Source organism: Balaenoptera physalus (genome assembly GCF_965194825.1).
Source record: "Balaenoptera physalus genome assembly, chromosome: 1".
NCBI lineage: Eukaryota > Metazoa > Chordata > Mammalia > Artiodactyla > Balaenopteridae > Balaenoptera > Balaenoptera physalus.
Genome location: NC_138882.1, coordinates 64,308,463 through 64,333,029, shown reverse-complemented (window position 1 = coordinate 64,333,029; position 24,567 = coordinate 64,308,463). Strand labels below are relative to the sequence as shown.

Genomic DNA, 24,567 nt, shown 5'->3' with positions numbered 1-24,567 from the left:
CTGGTGGGAGGGGTACATGGGGAGCTGTTTAATGGGTTTAGTTTTGCAAGGTGAAAAGAATTCTGGAGATGCACGGTGGTAATGACTGCACCATTTAAGTGTATTAATACCACTGAACTGTGCGCTTAAAAATGGCTCAGGTGGTAAATTTTATGTTAGGTATATTTTACAGCAATTAAAAAAAAGTTGGAAAAATATACCAGGGTACCTTCTCTCCCCACAGGGTTTGGAGAGTCATGAAATGAGGGCAGTCATCTGACTTCACGGCATCTCACCCGCTGATGAAGAAGAGAAGAACCTCAGACGGCACGTAGAGTAACCTTTTCCTGCGTCGGATGAGGAAACACAGGCTGCGTCCGCCCTGGATTATCCCTCACTAGGGACTAGTCCGGCAGTGACTTCCAAGGTAAACCCACTGAGTAAAATGATTCATTGCGCTGCACTGTCCCCACATGACATGGTAAAGCAAAACTCAACTTTCTGCTCATCAAACTCCTCTGGTGCAGTTTTTGTCGTAGAATGTGAGGAACACTCAGTACTAAGCCAAGCTGGACTGAGCCATGGGCTGTCTGTTGACTTTTTTTCAAAGGGCCACTGGCCTCTCTCCCAGGTCTCCCCCAGCGACACTGAAAGCGGCCATCACTGCCCTTGTGTTTCCCGGTGAACACCGATGGGGAGGGGCCCCTTCGGCCTCCCAGAAAACCCACAAAATACCGGCTGAAGTCATGATGAAGACAGCTCACTCAGGGGAGAGTCTTAAGCCCCAACAGAAAAGCTCTTTAGGGAAAGGGAAAGAAAGCAGTGGTGGGCTGACCACAGCTCTCTGGGGAGGCCTTAGCAGCCTGAGGGTCGGGCAGGATCTCACTACAGAAATAGCTTTCCCAGCTGCACGCGAGGCAGCTATCTTTCCTTTGCCAGCCACTGGATACCCAGCCTGGACCACTCTACTCCCCTGGGTGGGAGAAGAGCAGAAACGCCAGCTTTCCCAGGGCAGGCTCAGAAAAGCCTCCACCTCCAAAGACACTGGCCCATGGCCAGCCTGCCTGGAACTGGGATCCCAGCAAATCCCAAAGGCAAAGCTGGGTTGGACCGGGTCAGACCTGCCCTAGGCTGTTCTAAGTCTACCTGGCGCTGATGCCAGAAGTGGCTGTGGTGATTCATGGGGCAACTGGACCAAGGGTCTGGTTAGGAGGCCGTGCTCAGGCAGAGAAGCCAGTGCCATTCCCTGGAGCTCCCAACTGGCTACTCAACATCTCTACTTGGATGGCATGGGCACCACAAGCCTAACGTGTCCAAAACCAGACTTCAAGTCCTTTGCCTCTCAAACCTGCTCTTCCCATATCTCTTCATCTCGTGTTACGGTACCCCCATCCTTCCAGTTGCTCAGACCCTCACTTTGGAGTCAGTCCTGACTCCTCACTTGCTCTCACATCCCCTATCTGGTCCATTAGCAAATCTACTGGCTCTGCTTTTGAAATGTGTCTAGAATTCAACTATGTCTTACTATCTCTGCTACCATCACTGTGGTCCAGGCTACATTATGTCTTCTCTGGGTTATTAGAATAGCTTTCTCACTAGTCTACCTGCGTCTGCCATTGCCCGCCTCCTCAACGCATCGACCAGAGTGAGCTGGTTAAAACAGAGGTCAAAACACATGAACAAGTCACTGCTTCACTCAAACCCCAAAAGGATTCTCATGTCACTCAGAATAAGCCCTGCAGCTTCCTACATGATCTGGCTCTCCATTACTGGTCCAACTTATAATAAAAATTACCTTTTTACTGCCATTCCGATGACACTGGCCTCCTCACTATTTCTCAAACGCATCAAGCATGTGTCTACCTCAGGGCCTTTGCACTTGCTGTTTCCTATGCCTAGAACGGCTTTACCTCACATATCTTTGTAGGTTTCTCTCTCATTTCCTTTAGGCCTTAATTTATATCACCTTTTCAGCAAAGCCTTCCCAGTTCACACTACCTAACATTTCATACCCCATACTTCATGGACCCATTCCCTTTTTTACTTTTTCTCTTTAGTGCATATGTGTGTACTTATTTATCTTGTTAATGTCTTTCCCTTTCACCGGACTGTAGGCTCCCTGAAATTGAGAAATTTTGGGCCTGTAAATTTTGGGGTCAGCATTTAGAACAGTGCCTGGCAAACAGTAGGTGCCCAATATTTGCGATAAATAAGTGAATATATGTATAAAAAATGGGACACTGAACATCTTGGCACACTAGGCATTTCTTGCCTTCAGAGAATTATTCTTGCAGATGTAGCAAACTATTAAACTAATAAACTATTAAACTATTCATTATCCAGTCAATATCCATTCTCCCCTTTCCCCTGTCAACAGAACCCTGACTTGATGCGGGACATCAAATGCACCTACAAAAATAAACTCACTTGCACAGAGCTTGGGTGGCCATTAGATCCAGTTCCAGTCAACGGAAGCCTACAAGGTGGTGGAAAGCTATCCATTTCCTGACAAAAAGACACAGACTCAAGCTGTGGCTTCTGCCCTTTTCTCTCTCCCTTTCTCCTGACTAGAACTCAAACCCAGTGCTTGAAGGTGAAGCAGCCATCTTTTGACCATGTGGCTGGGTGTCGCATGCAACGCAGAGCAGAAAGACTAAAGTAGCCCAAATCACCTACTGAGCTGTAAAGCCACTGTGCCCAGCCACGGCTAGTCAACCCCTTACTGGTTAAGTCCTTGGAGTAGGGTTTCCTTTACATGCTGTGAAAGCTATCCTAACTTGACACTTAGGTCAAAGGTGAGAAGAGATGCTGAGGAAGGCAAACCGTGCTGTGCATAATTATTATGGTGCAAAAAAAAAATTGCTGGTACGGATTGGTGCTATAGGGTCTCGATTTATCCACCCATCCCCTTCTCCCATCTACCCCTGCTGCATTCCCCTTGACCCTAAGGTGCAAACAACCCCATAACCCTAACTTGTTCACCCTTTTCCATGATAACTCTATATACAATCAAAGATTCTAATCATTAGAAAGAGAGGGCCTCCATAAAAAAAGAATGAAACATTGCCATTTGCAGCAACACAGATGGACCTAGAGATGATCATACTGAGCGAAGCCAGACAGAAAAAGACAACTATTATATGATATCACTTACATGTGGAATCTAAAAAAAATAATACAAATGAACTTATTTATAGAACAGACTCACAGATATAGAAAACAAACTTATGGTTACCAAAGGGGAAAGAGGAGGGGAGGGATAAATTAGGAGTATGGGATTAACAAATACACACCACTATATATAAAATAAACAGCAAGGATTTACTGTATAGCATAGGGAACTATATTCAATATCTTGTAATAACCTATAATGGAAAAGAATTTGAATATACATATATTGATATATGTATAACTGAATCACTTTGCTGTATATCTGAAACTAACACAATATTATAAATCAACTACACTTCAATTAAAAAAAAAAAAAGAAAAAGAGAGGGCCTCCAGTAACAACTTCCCCTCCAAAACTGCAGTAAAACCCAAGCTAATCCTTCGAAATGCCTCATTCTGGATAGGTGAGTTTTATGAACTGGTGGGGCTTTATCACCTTAAAACATCAAAACTTTTTGTTTCAAGCCTTTAGGCAAAATTCATGAATATCCATCATACATTTCCCTATATTTTAAAACAAAGTATACAAAACATAACGATTTTCATGACTCAAGGTCATTAAATGCCAAGATAAATGAAATTTTGACCTTACAGATCAGTGCTAATGTAATTGCTTTCATTTAAAATCTTAGAGAAGACTGTTCAGCTTCCCACTCAGCTGGTGGGTTATCACTGTGAGACTTTATTACATGATTTGAAACACAGCGATTCCCTCAAGTTGGATAAGGGTAACATTATTTCCTATTGTACCAAGTGTGCCTTGCATATTGTTTCTTTTTGAAACTCTCTCTGCAACTTGTTTCAACCTTTGGTGGTCCTTTTCCCTATACAGAGTATATTTACTCTGTTTACTCTGTAGTTTTCCTTGCCAAGCTAAGGAAAGGTCTATGTAAAGTAGGGGCTGATATCCTGAGGGGGGGCTTCAGTGCAAAGTTCTCCAGGTATGGCTTCTGTCATACAGATGTCATCTCCTCCTGCACCTTTGGGAAGGGTTGATTTTCTACTTCTCAGCACTCTGGCAGATAAGTGACATGCTAACTGTATTTATATGGCTCAAGTGAGTAACTGTGGCATTTTCCAGGAAAACAACGACCCTTGAAACAGCTCAGAGCTCTCCATTTAACTTTAATATTTTTTTAAGTGGTAAGAGGAAAACTGCGAATTTAAAAGCAAGATTGTCGAGTCCTATTGGATTTTATACCACCAGAAAGACAGATATGTAAGTGCAGACAAATATGTTATATACTGAAGGACTGACATTAGAATTTTCCAAAAGGCTAAGTCTAAAAAATATGAATTTTGGAGAGACTATAGCTATATTTGCAGAAGATATTTGCACAGGCTTGCATAACAAGGTAGAGTATTACTATTTCTCAGCTACCTTGCTTCCCTCTTATTTTTATTTCCTCTATAAACTATCCTATCACACAACCTCTAAGTCAGGCATTCCCAAACTCCAGTTGGCAGTTACTGTTTGTAGACCAAATAAATGATGTCTCACACATATGTGAACTATTATTCTTCAAATGTCTATATATGCTGTAGTGGTCAATAAAATTTGAATTCATTTTTTACATTGTTATTGATTCACAGCAGCTTTCTGTAATTAAGCACTTTCTTTTCTCCAAGTGAAGTGATACTGAAAGGGCAGGTGGACCCACATAGCCTGGCAGAGTTTGGAGACCACTATCATAAGCCCAGGCAACCTACCCCGTTGTTGACACTTATATGAATAACATCTGGCTGCAGGTCCTTACATCTACCTTAAGAGCAAAAGTCTCAAGAAGCCTTTCTGGAACATTCCATCCCCACAATGACCCTGACCACACCTTACATCTAGTTCTTCTTTTATATTATCTTTTCAGTCACGCATGTCTTAGCACAAGTTTTTATTTTAGGTGAGGATGCTTTCCCCTGCAGATGGATTATAAATTCTTCCTCAGTTTCCCCTTTGAATTCCCAACAGCACTTTGCATGTGGGAGAAAATAAATATTTTATATTCCTCCTACTCATTAATATCTACTTTGATCTGATAGTCAATAGAAAGAACATGTTTTTCGGAATCTGGACTGAACCTAGCCTAGGTTTGAATTTCATGTGACTGTGTATGTCCTAACCTCCCTGAGCCTCAATTTCTCCGAGAGGATCAAGAGAGTGGAATGAACCTATTTCATATAATTATCAAGGGGAATACATGAAGTAACACATGTGAAAGCAGCTAGTGGAGTGGCTGTCGGGAGATAAACTCAAAAACTGTTTAAGAAAGTTATTTAAGACATGGAAAGAAAACTCAATTCTCTTTTCCCCTTCAAATTTTAATTAAAACCAAGGAGGTTTCATTTGACCACTTAAGTGGATAAAACAGAGGAGAGAAAGCTGCATTGCAAGAGACTGCAAAATGGAAGCATCTCTGACTCCACTCGGGGGCTCGGGGCCTGAGCGCTCCGTCACCGCAGCAAAGCGCTGAGCTCAGAACTGTGCTGCTCGGTAACCAGTAAGGCAGGTGCTCGCTGACTGAGAAACGTGACCAGCTGACTGAGAAACGTGCAATTTCAATTTACCTCCATCTGCGATGAGGGGAACTGACCTTCCATGCCCACAGCCCCTACCCTGAAAGAGCAAATCTCATTTTTTAAACCTAGAGAGGGAATCAGGATGGCTGGGAGGGTCTGAAAATGTCCAATCAGAAGACTCTAGATAACAATCAGACTCAGTCACTACCCCAATATCCTCCATCAGTGGTTATTGCCCCCACTCCCACCTCAAGGGACATCTGGCAGTTTCTGGAGACATCTTTGGTTGTCACATCTCAGGGGACGCTACTGGCATCTAAGGCCAAGGATGCTGCTAAATGTCCCATAATGCACAGGGCAGCCTCCCGCTCACCCCCAGCAAAGAATTACGCAGCCCACTGTGTCAGTGGTGCTGAGGTTGAGAAATCCTGTTCTATAGGAGTAATTGGGTTCATTCCATGTTTTACTATTTATCCTTAATAAACAGATCAAGAAGAATAAAACAACTCCCTCCATAAACAAATTCACATAGATGCTCCAAGGAGACAAGAAGAGACAGAAGCTATGCTGAGACGATTACTTCTATCACAAGATAAACAATGATTACTATGCTAATTGGTTTTACCCTTAATTATCTGTTTTACTCATTATCCTCATAGAGCCCAGCAAACTAATTAAGCTCATATTGCTAAAATTGAGAATAATATTTTTAAATGGGCTTAAAGTGGTATTCCTTCTCAATACATTTTTTTTCTGATGACCGTGTCTGAGACAGATGCCATCATATACAGCCCTGAAGAACAGGGGATGTCCCCTCCCTCCCTTAACACATTGCCACTCGTTCCTGGACACTCTTAACTTCCCCCTTCTCATTCCTCACTCAGCTACCCCCAAAAAATGTTTAATGAATACCTATTTGGTCCCAAGCTCCACTTTGCAGCTGGGACACAGCACTGAACAAGACGCCAAAATCTCTCCTCTCCTGCAGCTTACGTTCAGCGTGCAGGCGACACGGACAGCAAACAAATAAATAATAAATAGTAGAAACTTGTGGTTGTAAGATTAATACTAGGGATGTAATGTCCAACATAATAAATATAATTAACACAGCCATATGAAAATTGTTGAAAGTCCTAAGAGTTCTCATCGCAAAGAAAAACATTTTTTTCTATTTCTTTATTTTGAATCATAGGAGATGGTGGATGTTCACTAAACTTACTGTGATAATTATTTCATGACGCGTGTAAGTCAAATCATGATGCTGTACACCTTGAACTTGTACAGTGCTGTATGTCAATTGTATCTCAATCAATCTGGAAAAAATACGAAAAGAAAGAAAGAATTTGATAAAATAAATTAAAATCTAAAAAAATAGACACTAAATAGGTAAAATAATTCCAGAGAGTGGTGGTTGCTATGAAGATAAGTAAAACAGGGTAAAGAGGTGGGGGGAATGGGTGGGTGGGCTGGGAGTGAGGAGTCAGCAAAGTCTCTCCAAGGAGCTGACATTTGAGGCCAAAAACGATGCAAGGGAATTTCAGGCCAGGCGAAGAGCCCTCGCAAAGGCCCTGAGCCAGAATGAGTTCGGCATGTCCAGGGAATAGCAATGAAGCTGGAGAGGAGTGAGGGAAGAGGAGAATGGCAGACGTGGAGACGGTGAGGGGCTGGATTATGCAGGGTGCTGTGGGCCGTGGTGAGGAGGGTGGGTTAGACTCCACGTGGGATCGGAGGCCCCCGGAGTGATGCATCTGACTCACGTTTTAGAAGGGTTACTCTGCTCCTGGGTGAAGAAGGAACTGCGGGGATCAAGCATGGAGACGGAGACAGAGACACCAATCAGGAGGCTGCTGCTACAGCCCAGGTGAGAGATGAAGGCTTGGACCAGGGCTGTGGTAATAGAGATGGTGAGAGGGGATCAAGTTCATTAATCCCCAACATTTGAGAGCTAAACGAGGCCTTAGAAGTAACTCATTCTAATTGTGTTATTTTACAGATGATGAAACTTGAAGGTCCAAAGAGGTGAAGTGAGTTACACAGAGTCATACACCTAATTACTGACAAACCGCAGTTTCCTGACTGCCATCACGACACCTCTGCCCTTACCTGGCCATCCCCAGGCCTGGGTGGGGAATGCAGAATACATGTAGGGATATGAACCCTCTAGAAAGTAGTCCCAGTCAAGTCTAAAATAAATGACTACCTTTGCTGAGGGCAAGGTCACCAATGACCTCCTAGCCGAATCCAGCGGGTCCTTCCTTGGGGTCTCTCCAGCATCTGACACCTTTGACAACTTTCCTCTTTTCCTGAGACTCCCTCTTCCCTTGGCTCCCCTGACCCGGCTTCCTCCTGCCTCTCCCCGCTTTGTTCCCTACCAGCCTTACATCTACCTGGAATCATCCTGTCCTCTAAGTGTTACTGTTTCCCAAGATGCCATCTGGGGCACTACTTCTTCCTTTCTCATCTGCAGAGGAAATTAACTGTTTACTTCCCTTCCTTCTCTTCCCCTTGCTCTGCAGTTGCCCCTGAGTTTCCTCTGAAGAGTCATCCTTTTCCTCCTCTGAGTTCATGTGCCTTCATGGATGTGACACACCATCGACACCTGGCCAAGAGCACATTCCAAGTCCCTCTGACCAAATCAGTTTATGAGACGTAACAGGACCGTTGCTGGGATAACTGGGAGAAAGACAGCTTCCCCCCTCCATTGGATCTGAACCTGCAGCTTCGCCTAGCCATCACGAGAGGAGAGCATGAGACAAGGGGAGGTAAGAAAACAAGTCCTGATGAATCATTTGAACCCTGAACCCATGCCTGAAGCCCAATACACTCTTGAGCTTTATAGTGATAAGAGCCAATAACTTTCCTTTTTGCTTACGCCAATTTGAACTGGATTTTCTACCACGTGCAGAAGAGTCCTATTTGATACCTCATCTCTCTGTGTGCTCCCTCTCCGTACTCACCGAAACAATGATGACTCCAAAATCTCCATCTATAGCCTAGACAACTCTTGGGGGCTCCAGATTCATATCCACCCACCTAGTAGATGTTTTCCCCCATATGTCACACCCAGGCACCTCAGATATAACATGTGCAAAATGGAATTCATCATCTCTGCTTCTATCATCTCAATATACTATTCTTCATGTTTTTCTCTACCCTAGAAAAAAAATCACCACCCACCCAAATCACTCAAGACAGAACCTAGGACATCCTAGACCACTCTTGTCAGATAATCCTGATGGGGCTAAGGCTATGAATGACACTTTCTGTGTGACCTTGGGTACAGTAATGGACACACCTGAGCTTTGGATTATCATACAGAATTGCTAGGATTCAATGAGATAATGTATGTAAAGCAATAAATGTTGGTTGGTTCCATTCCCTATCACAGACATCTAGTGCACCACTAAATCCTAACTCAAAACTTCGTCCTCACTGCCATTACCCCAGCTCAGAGCCTCACCACCTTTCCCCTGAATGACAATCAGATGTTTCTATCTCATCTTCTTGTCTTTGATCTCACCCTCACTCCAATTTGTCCTCCCCACTGCTACAAGACTGATCATCCCCTACACAAACCTGGTCATGCCATATCATTCTTTGGCATCTGCAGAATCTATTCATTTACAGGACTCTCCACTGCAGCTATACTGAATAAATCACAGTTCTCCAAGTATGCACTGCTGTCCTCCAATTCCATGACTTTGTACCTGACAATGGTTCCATTGTCCAGAATGCCCTTTCTCTCTCTATTCTCCCACCTGGAGAAGAGCTCATCCTTAAGACTTGGTGAAAAAAGTCACTATAAAAATGGAAGGAAATAAACATGCTACACTGGCTAAAGAGGCTCACCAGCAAATTCAAACCTTGACCTCCCCAGTGTCAGAAAGGAGGGAAACTGAAGAAAAGTAAAAGATATAATTTTAAATATTTTTAGATGAAAAAAGCAAAGTAGGAATGGAGAGGAACGAGAAAATTTAGGAAAATTTAATTTTGAGATAGGAGAGGACTTCCTAAATAAAACAGAAAACTTGAAGCCATAGAGAAAAGTCTTATAGATTTAACCACATAAAAATTAAACACTTGCTGCACAATCAAAGGTACAATAAGCAAAGCTGGGAAGACAAAAAAGGCAAGATATTTGATTTATTAACAAGAAAAGGATTAAAATCCAAAATTTAGAAAAAGCCTCAAAAATTGATGAAATCACCAACAATTCAATGGAAAAATTGTTAAAGGAATTGTTGGGCAGTTTGAGGGAGTGTAAATCCACTAAGCTTTTTTTGTTGTTGTTGTTTTAAGGGTAGACCTAGAAGAATCTATCAGCACTTAAAGTGCACATAACTTTGATGTTGAATGGTCTCCAAGATATAGGTTAAATTTTTTTAATTCCATAAGCAGAATGGGGTATTTAGCATACTACCATATTTATTTTTTTAGAGGAAGAAAACAGAAGATACATTTAATTGGCCTATAGATTCATGGACTGTCTCTAGAAGAACACACAAAAACTGGCAACATTAGTTGTACCCAAAAAGGGAAACAGAGGGCTAGGGTAGGAGGGAGGTGTTACCTTCTATAGCCTTTGAATGTCATTCTTTATGCATACTACCTATCTCCAAACAAGTAAACCTTGTTTACTTGTAAACAAGTAAAGTAAGTAATTAAACAAATTCAATCCCTTTTTCTGCACAGTCTCCAGATCCCAATACACAAAGGGAATTCTGCTTAAATAAATGTTTAAAATATACATTCCCTTTGACCCACCAACTCCACTTCTAAGAGTAACTTTTATCCAGAAATACTCTACAAGTACACAGAGACTTATGTACAAGGATGTTCACTATAGAATTGTTTATAATAGATGAAGTTGGAAACAATCTAAAAGTCCCTCAGTACGAGAATGTTTAAATGAGTTACAGTGAATCTGTACTATGAAATACTATGTAGCCATTAAAAAGAATGACGTGTATCTATGATATTGATATTGGAAGACATCCAAGTCTTACTGTTAAATCAAAAAAGTAAATCACAGAGCATATAATTATATATGATCCCCGTTTATGTATTTTTAAAGGTATATCCAATATACTAAGGTTGGTCCTAAAATTGGAAATGCAAATAATATTTTTATCATGTTTTACAATATAATATCAATAAACTATATATTATGTATTCATATTCACCTGTATTTCCAGACGTGGTGAGCATTTATTTCTGCATTGAAAAAGACCTAGAAAATAATACATGTACAGTGGTTACCTTTCAGATGGAGAGAGGGAGTTGAGGTGAGGTAGAGGGAACTTTATTTTCCTATATATTTTTATATTTTAAAAATCTTTTATAGTAACTATACTTTTGAAACATTACTACATTCCTGGCATGCTTTCCATTATTTATCCAAGGTCACAGGTTTGTAAGTGGCAGGGCTGGGTGCAGGCTAGCTGACTTCAGACTGTGCTCTTAATACGGTGTGGTCTTACCTGTTACTTGAGTTTAAATCAAACCCAAACCCAAATCAAATGCACCTCCAGGTTTTACCTCTGGCCACACTGAAAACTCCTTCCTTTATGCTCCCATCGTTCCCTGAACGTATCTGCCATGAATGCCATCCTCTGCCCTGCCGTGCGCATGAACTGGCCAGCGAAACGGATAGCAGCTAGTGTGAGCACTCTCTTGGTGTAGGACTAGAAGCACAGGTGAGATTAGTGCTGGCTGAACGAATGAAGTACTGAGTCCTCAGGTCAATCCTTCCTCCAAACTCCAGGTAGCACAGAGCGCTATCTCCAACTTGGGTGATGTTTTTTGCTCTCCAAGAAAAACAGCAAGAAGACACCACTTCTCCCCTCCAGTCATGCGTTATTGCATCTCAGGACAGCAAGTACTTCCTAAGGCTGCAAGCTGGCAGTCTGCAGGTCACAACCAGCCCGAACACGTAATTTGGTTACCTGGCACATTTCGAAAAATGTTTTGAATTAGTTGCCAACTTCACAAACATGAAGCTCTCTTCCATGAAAGTTTGCAGCTTCCCCCCAGATTCAGATCAAGCAGGGTGCTGGAACCTTGTCCCACCTGCTCCTGTCTCTTTATGGGAAGGCATGCTCTACACACAGCACCCCCGCACAGCCCTCCTCCTGCACGCAGGCTTCCTGACGGGCCCCAGCAGCAGAGTTTACATCACAGAACTGTACCTCCTTTGGCTGACGTTTCGATCAGTTCCAGCTCAGCCCATTCCGTCCTCCACAGAACCCAAACAACGAACGCCGCCCCTCTGATCACGCGGCCAGGCCTCCTTTCTGACCCCCGCTGCACAGGGCTGCGACACAAAGAGCATGATTTGACTACCTGAGGCTTGGACTGAGTTTCTAAATGCCAAGCAGGCCTCCTTGGGAAAAGTTTCTATTCTTCCCGTCACGGCGCTGGAGCCGTAGGGCAAAAGAACATCCTGAGCTCCAGGAGCCACCTGTGTGATGGAGCCCACGTGAAAAGCACTGCCAAGTCAAAAGACCTGAGTTCAGTCTGGGCTCCTTCCTTGCTGAGCAGAGCACTTCTCTCTTGAGTCTCAGTTTCCTCACCTGTGAAACCAGCTAACGCCATTTCACAGGGCTCTTACGTGAAGAGATTTTAAAGTGTATATAAAAGTGCTTGGAAGCATCTTCGAAGTATAAAATGAGTGTAGACTAAGACAGGAAAAGAGGGGCACTGTGGAAGAAGTGACTGAAATGGGTGGTTGGATCCCAGTAAAAGAGAGCTGGATGAAGAACCCCTGTCTGTACGATCTGAGGTACCTCCCACCTCCTCTCTCTGCTTTGGGGGCCTGGGAAAGGCCTTTCCTAACCTGTCTCGGTGGCCGGAGTAAGAGGGATTATGAGGGAAAGCCACCTAGTATTTCCCGACGCAGGAGCTCTCCGAAGCTCATTTCCAGGTCCAGGTCACTGGGGAAGAAGAGGCTAGGCGGAATCTGCGCTGGCTGGACGGGGAGGGGGCACGGTGATGCCCATTCCACCACCACCCCCCAGCCCCCCTCCCTCGCCTGGTGTTATCATTATCTCAATTGGATACATCAAGGAGCTGAAGTCCTTTCCCTCCAAAACCACACCACCTTCACAGGCAGGAGGATCAAATGACCTGCTCTAGAAAGCACTTTGCAAAACAGACGAAAGGTACAATAAAAAACAAAAATAGTCTCAAAGATGAGAGATAAAGTGATGCCAACACACCACTGTGTGGTTACTGGAGACCAGACCCTTCTGAAGCGCCCCAGAGCATCCCAGTTAACCAACAGACAATTCTCATCCCACAAGCCTCTGTCAAAAGGTTGCACAGCAGTTAAGCTCTGGCCCAGAAGGCGGGCCAAGTGCCCCCAAAGCTAACCGAATCTCAAGACCTGAGGAACAGAGACGCCTACCCGGCGGCGCCAAGGTGGGCCGAGCGACTTCTGGGCTCATCTTCCGCCCTGCTCGAGAGACAGCGCCCTGAGCCCCGACAGAGACGATGTAGCTCACCTGGTCCTCACGGATTTCAGCTGAGGGTCGAGGCCGCTTTGCCCCACACACCTGTCCCGGAGCGGGGCGTAAAGCCCCTCGGGCTGAGGGGGCACGACCCCTATCAGCCGGGTCGCGGGCCCGCACGGAGGTCTTCCCTTTCCGGGGGTCTCAGAATGGGGCTTCGGGCGGCGCCGGAAAAGGGGGGCGGGCTAGTGGGAAGGGCCTCTCAGAAGCCCCTGGCCGCAGGGGAGGGGCGCGCCCCCAAGATCTTCCCACAAAGAGCCCCGGCTCCCCGAAGCAAGGCGGAGTGCGCCCGGGAGGACAGTCCCATACCTCCAAGGGGGCGCGCAGAGAAGCAATGCGCCGTGGGGGCGGGGAGGCGTGGGGGAAGGGGGCGCAGAGACCCCGCCGGGCCTGCGCCCTCGCGCCCTCCCGCCCGGCACAATGAACTCGGCCACGCTCCAACCCTGCCAGCGCCCCCCTCCCCGCCCGCCCCCGCCGGTGCTCACCCGGGAGCCGACGCCGCGGCAGCTCAGGGCCGCGCCTGGCCGCCTCCCGGCCTCGGCCGCCGCCGCCGCTTCCTTCCTCCCGGCCGCGCTTGGGGACCGGAGGTTTCGGGTTTCACCCCGCCGAGCCCCGCTTCGCTCCTCCCGCCGCCCCGCCACTAGCACGCGGACCCTGCCCGGGCGCAGGCCAAGTAACTTTGCGGCGTTCGCGCCCCTCCTCCGCCCGCGCCGCCCGCCCCTCCTCCGCCGTCCCGGCCCCTCCGCCCGCTGGCCACCCCAGTCCCCCCGCGCCCCGCACCGCCCCACCCGAGCCCCGCGCGCCGCCTCTCTTCCCCGCCCGGGCGCCGCCGCTTCCCATCCCTCACGCCCCTTCCTTCGCGTCTGCCCTCCCTCCCGGCCACTTTTCCATTTCTTCCCACGATCGGCCTCAGCTGCGGCTCTTTGTCTCGCCCCTACCCTCTCGGCTCGCACCACTTCTCTCCCGTAAACCTTTGTGGTCCCTCCTCGGGCCTTCCCCGATCCCGTTCCTCCGTCCCAGTTCCAGCCGTTCGGACGTCCCCTTTAACATTTGTCTCTCCATCACACTTATACTTTCGGATTCTTCCCGTAGGCTCCGCACAGTCCCGTTCTCCTCCTCCAATCTCGCCGTGGACTCCTCCTGGCATTGCCTTTCCTGCTCACCTTTCATTCACGTAGCCAACGTGCCTGAGCGTCTGCCTGGTGCCAGGCGGTGTCCTGCGCCCTGGGAATATCACAGTGAATCAACCCGCGAAGCCAGCCTTTGAGGAACCCACAGCCCCTGGGAGTGGGAGGGTGGATGTAAACAGATCTTTACGATGCTACTCTACTCTCCCTCTGAGCCAAAAGGCTGGGGAGCCGTAATTACAATACACAAACCAGGGTGCTGCCAGTTCAGAGGACAGAACACTTCCTTCCCAGATTGGTTTTTTTCCCCCCTTCCTCACTACCCACGTTCTATACCATCCCTAGCCTCCTGCGTTTTCTGTGCAGCAGCCTCAATAAGGGGACAAAAAGTTGAAGCAAACAATAGAATTGCTTTAAAAACAAAGGGAGAGAAATGGGGCAGCAAAAGAATCGGGTAAGAAGTTATAAAGCCCAGTTCACCGAACTCCAGCAGAAACTGATGCTATGCCCAGAGCAGGATTCAAATTCCTCTGAAATCCATCTGCTTTGATAAATGCATTAGTTATTCCCTTGTCTACAGATTGGCACTGTGGGAGCTGCTTCCTTATTATTATTAGGACCCTGAGGTACCATTTAGAATGATAATTTACTATCTAGCACCTGCCAAACACCCAGCTTGTCTTCAGGGACAAATGGGATAATGGGGACACAAAAAGTAAATGGATGCCTTAATATTCCTATGGGACAGATGCTCTATTTGGTCAAAAACTGGAAACTGAAACTCCTCTCAGATTCTAGGTCACCAGCAAGCCAGATGTTTGAAGGAGCTTGAAGCAGTCTGTTCTAGAGCGTATTTTAGACTTTTATTCTGAAACCCCTGTTTATTTTTTTAATTTGCATTGACTCAGACACTGGCTAAGCTTTGCGACCCTGGGGGAGTTATTTAACCTTTCTGAATCTCAGCCTATTCATATATAAAATAGGCATACTCACACCTGCCTACTGTAGAGTTAAAAAGGTGAAATGAGAGAATGTAAGTAAGTCACCCAATGCCATAGAGAACTAAACCCTTTTGAAAGCTGGTATTCAAGAAAGGTCTGGTAATATATGCCATAGACTGGCATGAGAGAATGAGAATCAAAAACAATCATGGCTCTTTCAGCTCCATATCCACCCATGATGCAAGAGAGGTCCTTTCCAGACTTATTCTATTTCATTTTGAACTCTTCAATTGAAAACATTTTTTTTCTCCTGCTGCTCATTATCAAATATATTATTTATCACAAAGGCTTTTCTTCCCATAGCTCATAAGCTCAGAACTTACTGTGCATTCAAGGATAGAAATTGCTGCCAACAAATGCATTTTTTCAATTGCTCTCAAAATTTTTTTCTTCTTCTAAAGCTAGTCTTGAGCTGTGAGCACTATTCAGTCAGACACAGAGAAAACATAGAAAAAATATTAATTATTTTACTGTATATCACTGTATAGATGATACTGTATAGATGTCATCTATACATCTATACTGCAGATGACAGTCGTGTGAAAACATGACATTGGTTTTGTGCAAGGATTAATTTTTTTAAACAAAAGATATATAATAATTTTCTTCCCCAAATCAGTTTCATAAGCCATTTCCTTTGGGGTCCCCCCTAAAGACTTCTGAACTAAGATAATGCGAGGCCTCATCCAAATGAATCCTAAATGCTGGTTGAAGAATCTACACATGATGAGACATTGTTGATATAAAATATCTTTTCAGTACAGCAGTTCACATAAAACTAGTCAAAGCAAAACTGGGAAGTATATTGCATGTTCCACATAGAATATTATTCCCTCACTCTTCACACGACAACTCAGCTTAAATGTCCTCCCTGACCAATCTAAATGACATTTTCTAACCTCCGCTCTCTCTCAGATCCCCAATATAAAATATATCCCAATTTATTATATATATATATCTTTTTTCTATGTATTTGTTTATAGTATACCTCCACTTGTAGACATAAATTCCATGATAATAGGAACCCTATCTGTTTTACTTAGCATTATAGGACCAGGGCCTAACCCAATAAAACATTTAAAATATATTAATGAAAAAATAAAAATAAAGTATGTCTTCAGAGGCCTCTGGTTCCCAAACTTTGGGATATATAAGGAGCCCTTGGAGATTTCTTAGATACAACACCAAAAGCACAAGTGATTAAAGAGAAATTTGATATGTTGGATTTCATAAAAATTTAAAACTTCAGTGCTTCCTAGAACACCATCAAGAAAATGAAAAGATAACCCACAGAATGGGATAAATTGTTTGCAAATCACATATCTGATAAAGGACATGTATCCAGAATATATAAAGAACTTCTACAACTCAATAATAAAAAGGTAAACAACTCATTTTTTAAATGGCTGAAGGATCTGAACATACATTTCTCTGAAGAAGATATATAAATGGTCAATAAGCACATGAAAAGCTACTGGACATCATTAGCCTTTAGGAAAGTGCATATCAAAACAACAAGCTTCCACCCTCCACCCATCAGGATGGCTATAATGAAAAATACAATAACAAGTATTATGGAAGATGTGGAGAAATTAGAATACTTGTACATTGCTGGTGGGAATGTCAAATGATGCAACCACTTTAGAAAACAGTTTGGCTGTTCCTCAAAATGTTAAACATAAAGTTACCATATGACCCAGTAATTTCACTTCTAGATATCTAACCAAGAGAAATAAAAACATACACCCACACAAAAATCTCTTTATGAATGTTCACAGCAGCATTATTCATAATAGCCAAAAGGTAGAAACAACCCAAATGTCTGTCAACAGATGAACGGATAGACAAAATGTGGCCTATTCAATGGAATATTATTCAGCCATAACAAGGAACGAAGTGCTGACACATGCTACAACATGAATGAACCTTGGAAACATTATTTATGCTAAGTGAAAGAAGCTAGACACAAAAGGCCACATACTGTATGATTCCATTTATACGAAATATCTTGAATAGGTAAATCTAAAGAGAGAAAGAAAATTAGTGATTGCCTAGGGCTGGGGGTGGAGTGGTCTGCGAGTGACTGATAATGGGGTACAAGGTCTCTTTTGGAGATGATGAAAATGTTCTAAAATTTGATCATGTGATAGTTACACAACTGTGAATATATTAAAAAACAGTGAATTCTACATTTTAAATGGATGAACTTTATGGTATGTAAATTATGTCTCAATAAAGCTCTTTTAAAAATCAGAAGAATCCCTTGGGAAATTTGTTAAGCTGCTGAGTTTCAGGCTGCATTCCCAGAGAGAATGACTCTTCAGGAGTTGTGGGTAGCTGCTGTTTGCTATTCAGCACGCATTCCCTCTCCTGCAGGCAGTGCACCCTTAACTTTCCTTCGGGAAACCATTGCTTCCCCCTGGGGGTCAGCCATGGCGTTTACATAGAATTGACCTCTCCTCCAGCTCCAGGGTTGGACTCTAATTGTCAGCATCTCCCATCCTTCTCGACCACATAATTGGTTCAGGGATGGAGACCAGTCAGACTGAAGCCTCAAGGACATTTTGCTGACAATGCCGGGTGGAACCAAAGCTTAGGAAACAGAGTACAGAAAGGTATGTGTTGGGGGTGAGAAATAGGAGAATTTAGGCCCTGGCTGAAGTCTTTGATCCTGGATGAAGCCTTCCCTGAAGTTGATGTACCCCTGGACCCATCAGTTACAGGACCCAACAAATAATTTTTTTAAGCTCATATGGGTTTATTTCTCTGTTACTTGGAACACAAAGCATCAAACTGAGTGGTTCTCAATACGACATTTTGGAAATCTGTGGGAGCATTTGGGGGTTGTCACGATAATTAGAGGGCACTCCTGGCATTTAGTGGGTGGGGGCCAAGGATACAAGACGTCTTGAAGTATGTGGGACTGTCCTAGGCAAAAAGAACGCTGTGACTTTTGAAGGACCCACAAAAAAAAACTGTTTATCATTTTCTGAGTCTAGAATCAAACTATCTTAATCTGATCACAAAGGTGTTGTTTGCTTTGTTTTGTATGGTTCTGTTATACACCAGTTTGTTCAGGAATGCCATTACTGTGTAAACTGAGGGAAGAGTGTACTTTGATTTGTTCAGACTTCACCAAGATTTGTTCATCGGTTTGGAAAATCACTGTCACTTAAGGTATCAGATTTACCAATACAAGTTAGGTGACCAGGTCTGCATTTTTATACGTCATGTTCACAGTGATCCTATCTATGACTGCAAGTGTCTGACCACTTTATAGTGTCATCTAGTAGGGTTAACGTATTGAAATGAGTATAATTTTGTTGTTTATTCATTCATTCATTCCACAACTGTTTTCTGAGTACCCACAATATGCCAGGAAACAAGAAAGAAATCCCTGCCTTCGTGGAGCTGATATTTGGGTGGAGAAGACACAGTAAAAAAGCAAAATATATTCTATTTTAGGTAGTGATAAGTACTAAGAAAAATAATAAAGCTGAGAAAGGAAGATGAAGTCTCAGAAGTAGGGATGGGGCTTGAATAGGGTAGTCACAGAGAACTTCCCTGAGAAGGTATCTTTTGAGAAAAGACTTGAAGGAAGTGAGGGAGTCAGCCAAGTAGACATCTGGGGAAGAGTGTTTCGGGCATGGAGAAGAGCCAGTGCAAAGGCCCGGAGGAGGCAACGTCCTTAGGTTGTTAAAGGGACAGCGAGACGAGTGTGGCTTGAGAAGCAAGAGTAAGAGGTAGGGAAATAGAATCTGAGTTCAGAGAGGAAACAGGAGGCCAGATGTCTTACAGATCCTTTGGCTTTTCTCTGGGTGAGAAAAGTTATGGATAGAAATGTGAATTAATCGCTCATTATGTTTATTAACATTAAGAGTATCATTTTAAAGTTTCGAAATTCCATATGTAAGTAGATTATGTTATTATAAGTTTCATTTCAGGATACTAAAAGGTTGTTATCAAATATTTGTTCTTTGTTTAAAAGGGTATGTTAGACTCGAGAATTGTTCCACTAACGAATATGGCAGGTCTGGGATGGCACTCTAGGATTCTGCATCTTGTCACATACCCCCAGGTGATTCTGACGCACATGGCCGGGACCCATTAGTTGGAGAACAAGCCTTCAAACCTCCAGCTCAGCTCTTTCTTCTTTTGTGATATCTCGTACGTAAGCAGTTTTCTCTTCTGCCTTTGCATTGTGCATGCTTCCAGAACATGTTGGAGGAGTCTTACAAAAGAAGACATGGACACAATATGACTGATAAAATAGCTCTAGAAAACTGAAAACCAGGAAAGGAAGAGGGAGCAAGTGTTCCCACAAGCCGGTTTCTTGGGGGTGGCTTTTATTCTGGGTTGCGTCTACCTGTGAGTGAAGCCATCCATGATTCTATGGACTGCAGACGTCACCTGCAACAGTCTCACCTTGCAACATCTGCTCTGCGTTTGTGTGTGTGTATAGGATGGAAAAAGAGAAGGCAGAAGAATCTGTCCAAAATTACTGGAGATACGGGCATTTGAAAATTTCTATAGAAAAATTTGCTTTTAGGATGGTGGATTATCTGTGTAAAATTGTTGGTAAACCCAGGCAACTTTTTCTAAAGATGGTCTGTACGGAGTACACAGATATTCAGATCTGACAAATATATATTGGGCTCCTACTATGTTCTGATGTCCCTACTGGGCATTTTATTTGTATTATTTCATAGTCCCATTATGACTTTTGAGCTGCTAGTTGACAGAGACCTCTGTTCGTCAGATTCAAAGGTGAGAACTTCAATTCTGTAATCAGTCCTTTCTCCCACCCCCACCAGAACATTTTATGTAACTTTTCTCTGCCTCAGTATCCACGTCTGTAAACTGGGGACCATGCTTGGACTTAACTCACTAGATCCTTGTGAAGATTAAATGAAGTAACAAATGAAAATACCACACATAGTAGGTGTTTAATAAATGCAGGTGTGTGGGTACACTTATGTGTACTTATGTGTACCCACACATACACTTACACACACTGTAATGGACTGAATGTTTGTGTTCCCCAAAATTCACATGTTGGAGCCTAACCCCCAGTATGATGACATTCAGAGGTGGGGCCTTTGAGAGGTGATTAGGTCATGAGGATGGAGCCCTCATAAATGAGATGAGTATCCGTATAAGAAGAGATGCAAGAGATCTTGCTTCTCTCTCTCTGCCTTCCATCTTGTGAAGATACAAAAAGAGAGCCATATGCACACCAGAAAGCAGATCCTCACCAGACCCAAGATCTTCTGGCACCTCGGTCCTGGACTTCCCAGCCACTGGATAAGTACTATATAAACTGTGTTCCACCCTGCTGCCTCTGCAGCCTTGCCGTGCTTCAGTCACACCTGTATCTGCAGTGTCTATCTCTGGGTGCAGTAGAACAGAGAAGCACAGATGGGGTCATCCAAAGAGCTCTGACCTTACAGTCCCAGACTAGTTTAGTAAATGGTAAATAATGGCCTCTGGTTAATATATATAATATATAGTTTCAAAATAAATGGGCCTTTTCTAGTGTGACCTTTATTAGATAGTAATATAAAAGTACTTATTTTCTTAAATTATCTTTTCATTAGTAATACTATTTACAAATGACTTTTCTTCTTACAATTTATTTATAGGTAAAGGTAAACTGGAACAATCTCTTTGCCAAATATCTCAATTCTCAAGTTAAAATTGATGACATTTTGCTAGAATTAAACTTTAGGTAATAATCATCTCCACAGACCAATGACTTCGTCATTTAAAAATATCTTAGCTATCCATGCAGTAGAATACACGAGACAAAAATAATGAAATAGATCTATCTGTGCTGACATGGGAAGCTGCCCATGATATAGGAAATTAAAAAGTTCCAGGAAATATGTAAGTAGTAAGATCTCATTCTTGTAAACATATATGTGTTTGTGTGCATGTTTGCATGTGCACTAAAAAAAGTCTGGAAGAGTATATACCTGTTGACCTGAAAAATGAAACAGTGGGTTATTTTACCAGCAAAAATGGGCTTATTCAGGAATAGCAGAGAATTGCAATTCAGGACAAGCAAGCCACAGCAAAAACCACAGGGAAGTCCAACAGACAAAGGAGAGGAACGTCATTTTATAGGAAAAAAAAAAAAAAAAAAAAGGGACTTCCTTGGTGGTCCAGTGGTAAAGAATCCGACTTACAATTCAGGGGAGGCAGGTTTGATCCCCGGTCAGGGAACCCCACATGCCGCGGCAAATAAGCCCGTGTGTCTCAACTAGAGAAGAGAAAACCCACACGCCACAAGCCCGTGCACCACAACGAAGAGCCGGTGCGCCGCAGCGAAAGATCCCGCATGCCTCAGTGAAGATCCCGCGTGCCACAACTAAGACCCAACGCAGCCAAAAATAAATAAAATAAATAAATAAATCTTTTTTTTTTTAATAAAGAAAGTTGGGAGGTGTTGTTTTGAATGACAGTCCATTGGAGAAAAGTGAGAATTCAGAGTGATGACCGTTTCTCATTGGCTGAATTGCTGGGGTAGTTGATTTCTTAGGAGATACAATGTTCATCTTTCCCTGTTGGGACCTGTAGGTGATGATGATTTCCTGTTGATGATTCCTCTGTCTGTAATTGACAATTCTTCCTGTGATTGAGGTGCAGTGATTCTGCCTGAGGGCTCCTCCTTCTGGCCTCCGGAATTTATTTTAGTGAGGTTTCCCTGTATCAATTTTCACACACCAAACCAGAAACAGTGATTACATTTGAATGTGGATTAGTGGAAACAGGCACTTTTACTTTTTACTTTATACACTTACTGTATGGAATTCCTTATAGAAAGGATGTATTATTTCATTATTTTCAATATATAATTTTAAAACAAAAATACAGTTAAACACTTGATAAATATATCCAAACATACATATTAATATATGTTTTTATCTACAGCAAGTATGTGTTGAGCACATTTCAAGTACTCTTGAGATACATCAGTGAGCAAAGCAAACAAAGATTCCTGCCCTCAAGGGACTTACATTCTAACCAAAATTAGAGCAGGATAAGGAAGATCTGCATGCAGAGGACATTAAATAGGGTGATAAGGATAGGCTTTATTGAGAATTTGATACCTGAGCAAAGACCTGAAGAAAGTGAGGGAGAGAATCATTAGGATGTCTGAGAAAGGGCATTCTAGACAGATGGATCAGCTAGGGCAAAGAATCTAAGGCAGGAGTGTGCCTTGCATCTTTAAGGAACAGCAAGTAACCTGGGGAGGCTGGAGCAGAGTGAGCAAGCCAGGGGAGCAGTGGGAGACGGGGTCAGACAGGTAAGAGATAAGAGAGAAGAGGAGATTCGTCTAGGGCCTCACAGCTCATGGCAAGGACTTTGAATTTTACTAGGAGTGGAATTGGAAGAAATTTGAACAGAGGATGATGGTGTCTTGGACCAGGATGCAATCAGTGAAGGAGGTGAGAGTTGGATTCTGGCTATATTTCATAAGTAGAGGTAATAAGAGTTCCTTATTTGTTGGATGTGGGGTATAAGAAAACAAGTGTCAGGGTTGACTCCAGGGCTATTGTCCTGAGCAGGGGGAAGGATGGAGTTGCCATCAACAGAGATGGAACAGCCTGGAGATGGAGGTAAGTGATGGAGGTCAGAAATTCATTCTGGACGCATTGAGATTGAGATGTCTGTTGGTTTTCCAAGTGGGGATGGGAAGTAAGCAGTTGAAAAGAAGTGTGAGCCACAGACATAAATTTGGGAATCTTCAGCATATAGATGGTTTTTAGAGCTACAAGATTGGGTGTGTTATTTCCCTAGGGCTGCTGTAATAAAGTGCCCCTAACTGGGTGACTTAAAACCAAAAATAGTTGTTGACTTACAGTTTTAGCGGTTAGGCATCCGAACAAAATGTCAGCAGGGCCATGCTCTCTCTGATACCTGTAGAGGAGAATCCTTCCTGGCCTCTTCCTAGCTTCTGGGGGTTTTCTGGCTCTCCTTGGCATTCCTTGGCTTGCAGCTGCAGCACTTCAATCTCTACTTCTGTCATCACATGTTGCTCTCCCCCATGTATCTCTATTTCTATGTCTCTTCTTCAAAGGACGACAGTCGTATTGAATTAAGGACCCACCCTACTCCAGTAGGACCTTATCTTCATCTTAACTGGTTACATCTGCAATAACCCTATTTCCCAATTACAAGGTCACATTCTGAGGTACTGGACTTCAACATACCTTTTGGGGGACACAATTCAACCCATAACACTGAGGATAGTATCACCAAGGGAGTGAGTGATGGTAGAGAAGAGAAAAGGACCCAGGACTGAGCCCTGGAGCACTGCAACACTGAGGGGTTAAGAAAAGGAGGACTTATTCAGGGAGGCTGAGACGGGGGGTGTCCTGGAAGCTAAGTGGAGGAAGCATGTCTGGGAGGAGGGAGTGATCAGCTGCACACAGGTCAAGGGCGAGAAGGCTTGAAAATTCATCTCTGCATTTCATAGAGGTTCCACTTGACTTCGACAAGAGCATTTTGGAGGAGTGTGTGGGCCAAAGCCTGGCTGCAGTGAGTTCAAGAGTGACTGGGAGGAGAGAAATCAGATGAGTAAAGAAATTCATTTGAGGAGTTTTGAAGCAAAGACATCGAGTGTTGCCTGGCATGGGAAATGGAGTCCAGAGAAGTTTGTTTGTTTGTTTGTTTGTTTTTAAAGTGAGTTTTCTTTTATTTATTTATTTATTTATTTATGGCTGTGTTGGGTCTTCGTTTCCGTGCGAGGGCTTTCTCTAGTTGCGGCAAGCGGGGGCCACTCTTCATCGCGGTGCGCGGGCCTCTCACTGTCGCGGCCTCTCTTGTTGTGGAGCACAGGCTCCAGACGCGCAGGCTCAGTAATTGTGGCTCACGGGCCTAGTTGCTCCGTGGCATGTGGGATCTTCCCAGACCATGGCTCGAACCCGTGTCCCTTGCAATGGCAGGCAGATTCTCAACCACTGCGCCACCAGGGAAGCCCCAGAGAAGTTTTTTTTTCCTCTTTCTTTCTTAAATAGGAGCAGAAAGAGCATAGTTTTATATTGATAGGAATAATCAGGTAGAATGAAAAAAATTATATAGGAGAGAGAGGGGAGAATTGCTGGAGAAATGCCCTTGAGTGGCAGGAGGGATGGGATCCAGTGCGTAGGTGGAGGGGTTGGCTTAGGCAGTGGCAGGGGTGGGTCATCTGTGGAAGTGGTGGGAAGTCCCCAGACCTGGCTGTAGTGCATGTGGTGGTGAGAGTCCGTGGACATTTTCTTC

At 43.8% G+C, this 24,567-nt stretch overlaps 1 protein-coding gene across 12 annotated transcripts in view; it reads right to left on the bottom strand.

Annotated features, from left to right (window-relative positions):
• Positions 1–23,965, bottom strand: part of GPR161 (G protein-coupled receptor 161) — a gene marked incomplete at its 5' end in the record, with an annotated part of 64,228 nt that extends 40,263 nt beyond the window's left edge. For 3 of the 12 annotated variants that reach the window (XM_082437972.1, XM_082437978.1, XM_082437974.1), the window contains one exon: positions 14,111–14,234. In XM_082437972.1, the coding sequence (XP_082294098.1) occupies positions 14,111–14,234 (124 nt within the window). The other 9 variants (XM_082437976.1, XM_082437977.1, XM_082437982.1 and 6 more) reach the window with 9 other exon arrangements.
• Positions 23,966–24,567: the final 602 nt, after the last annotated feature.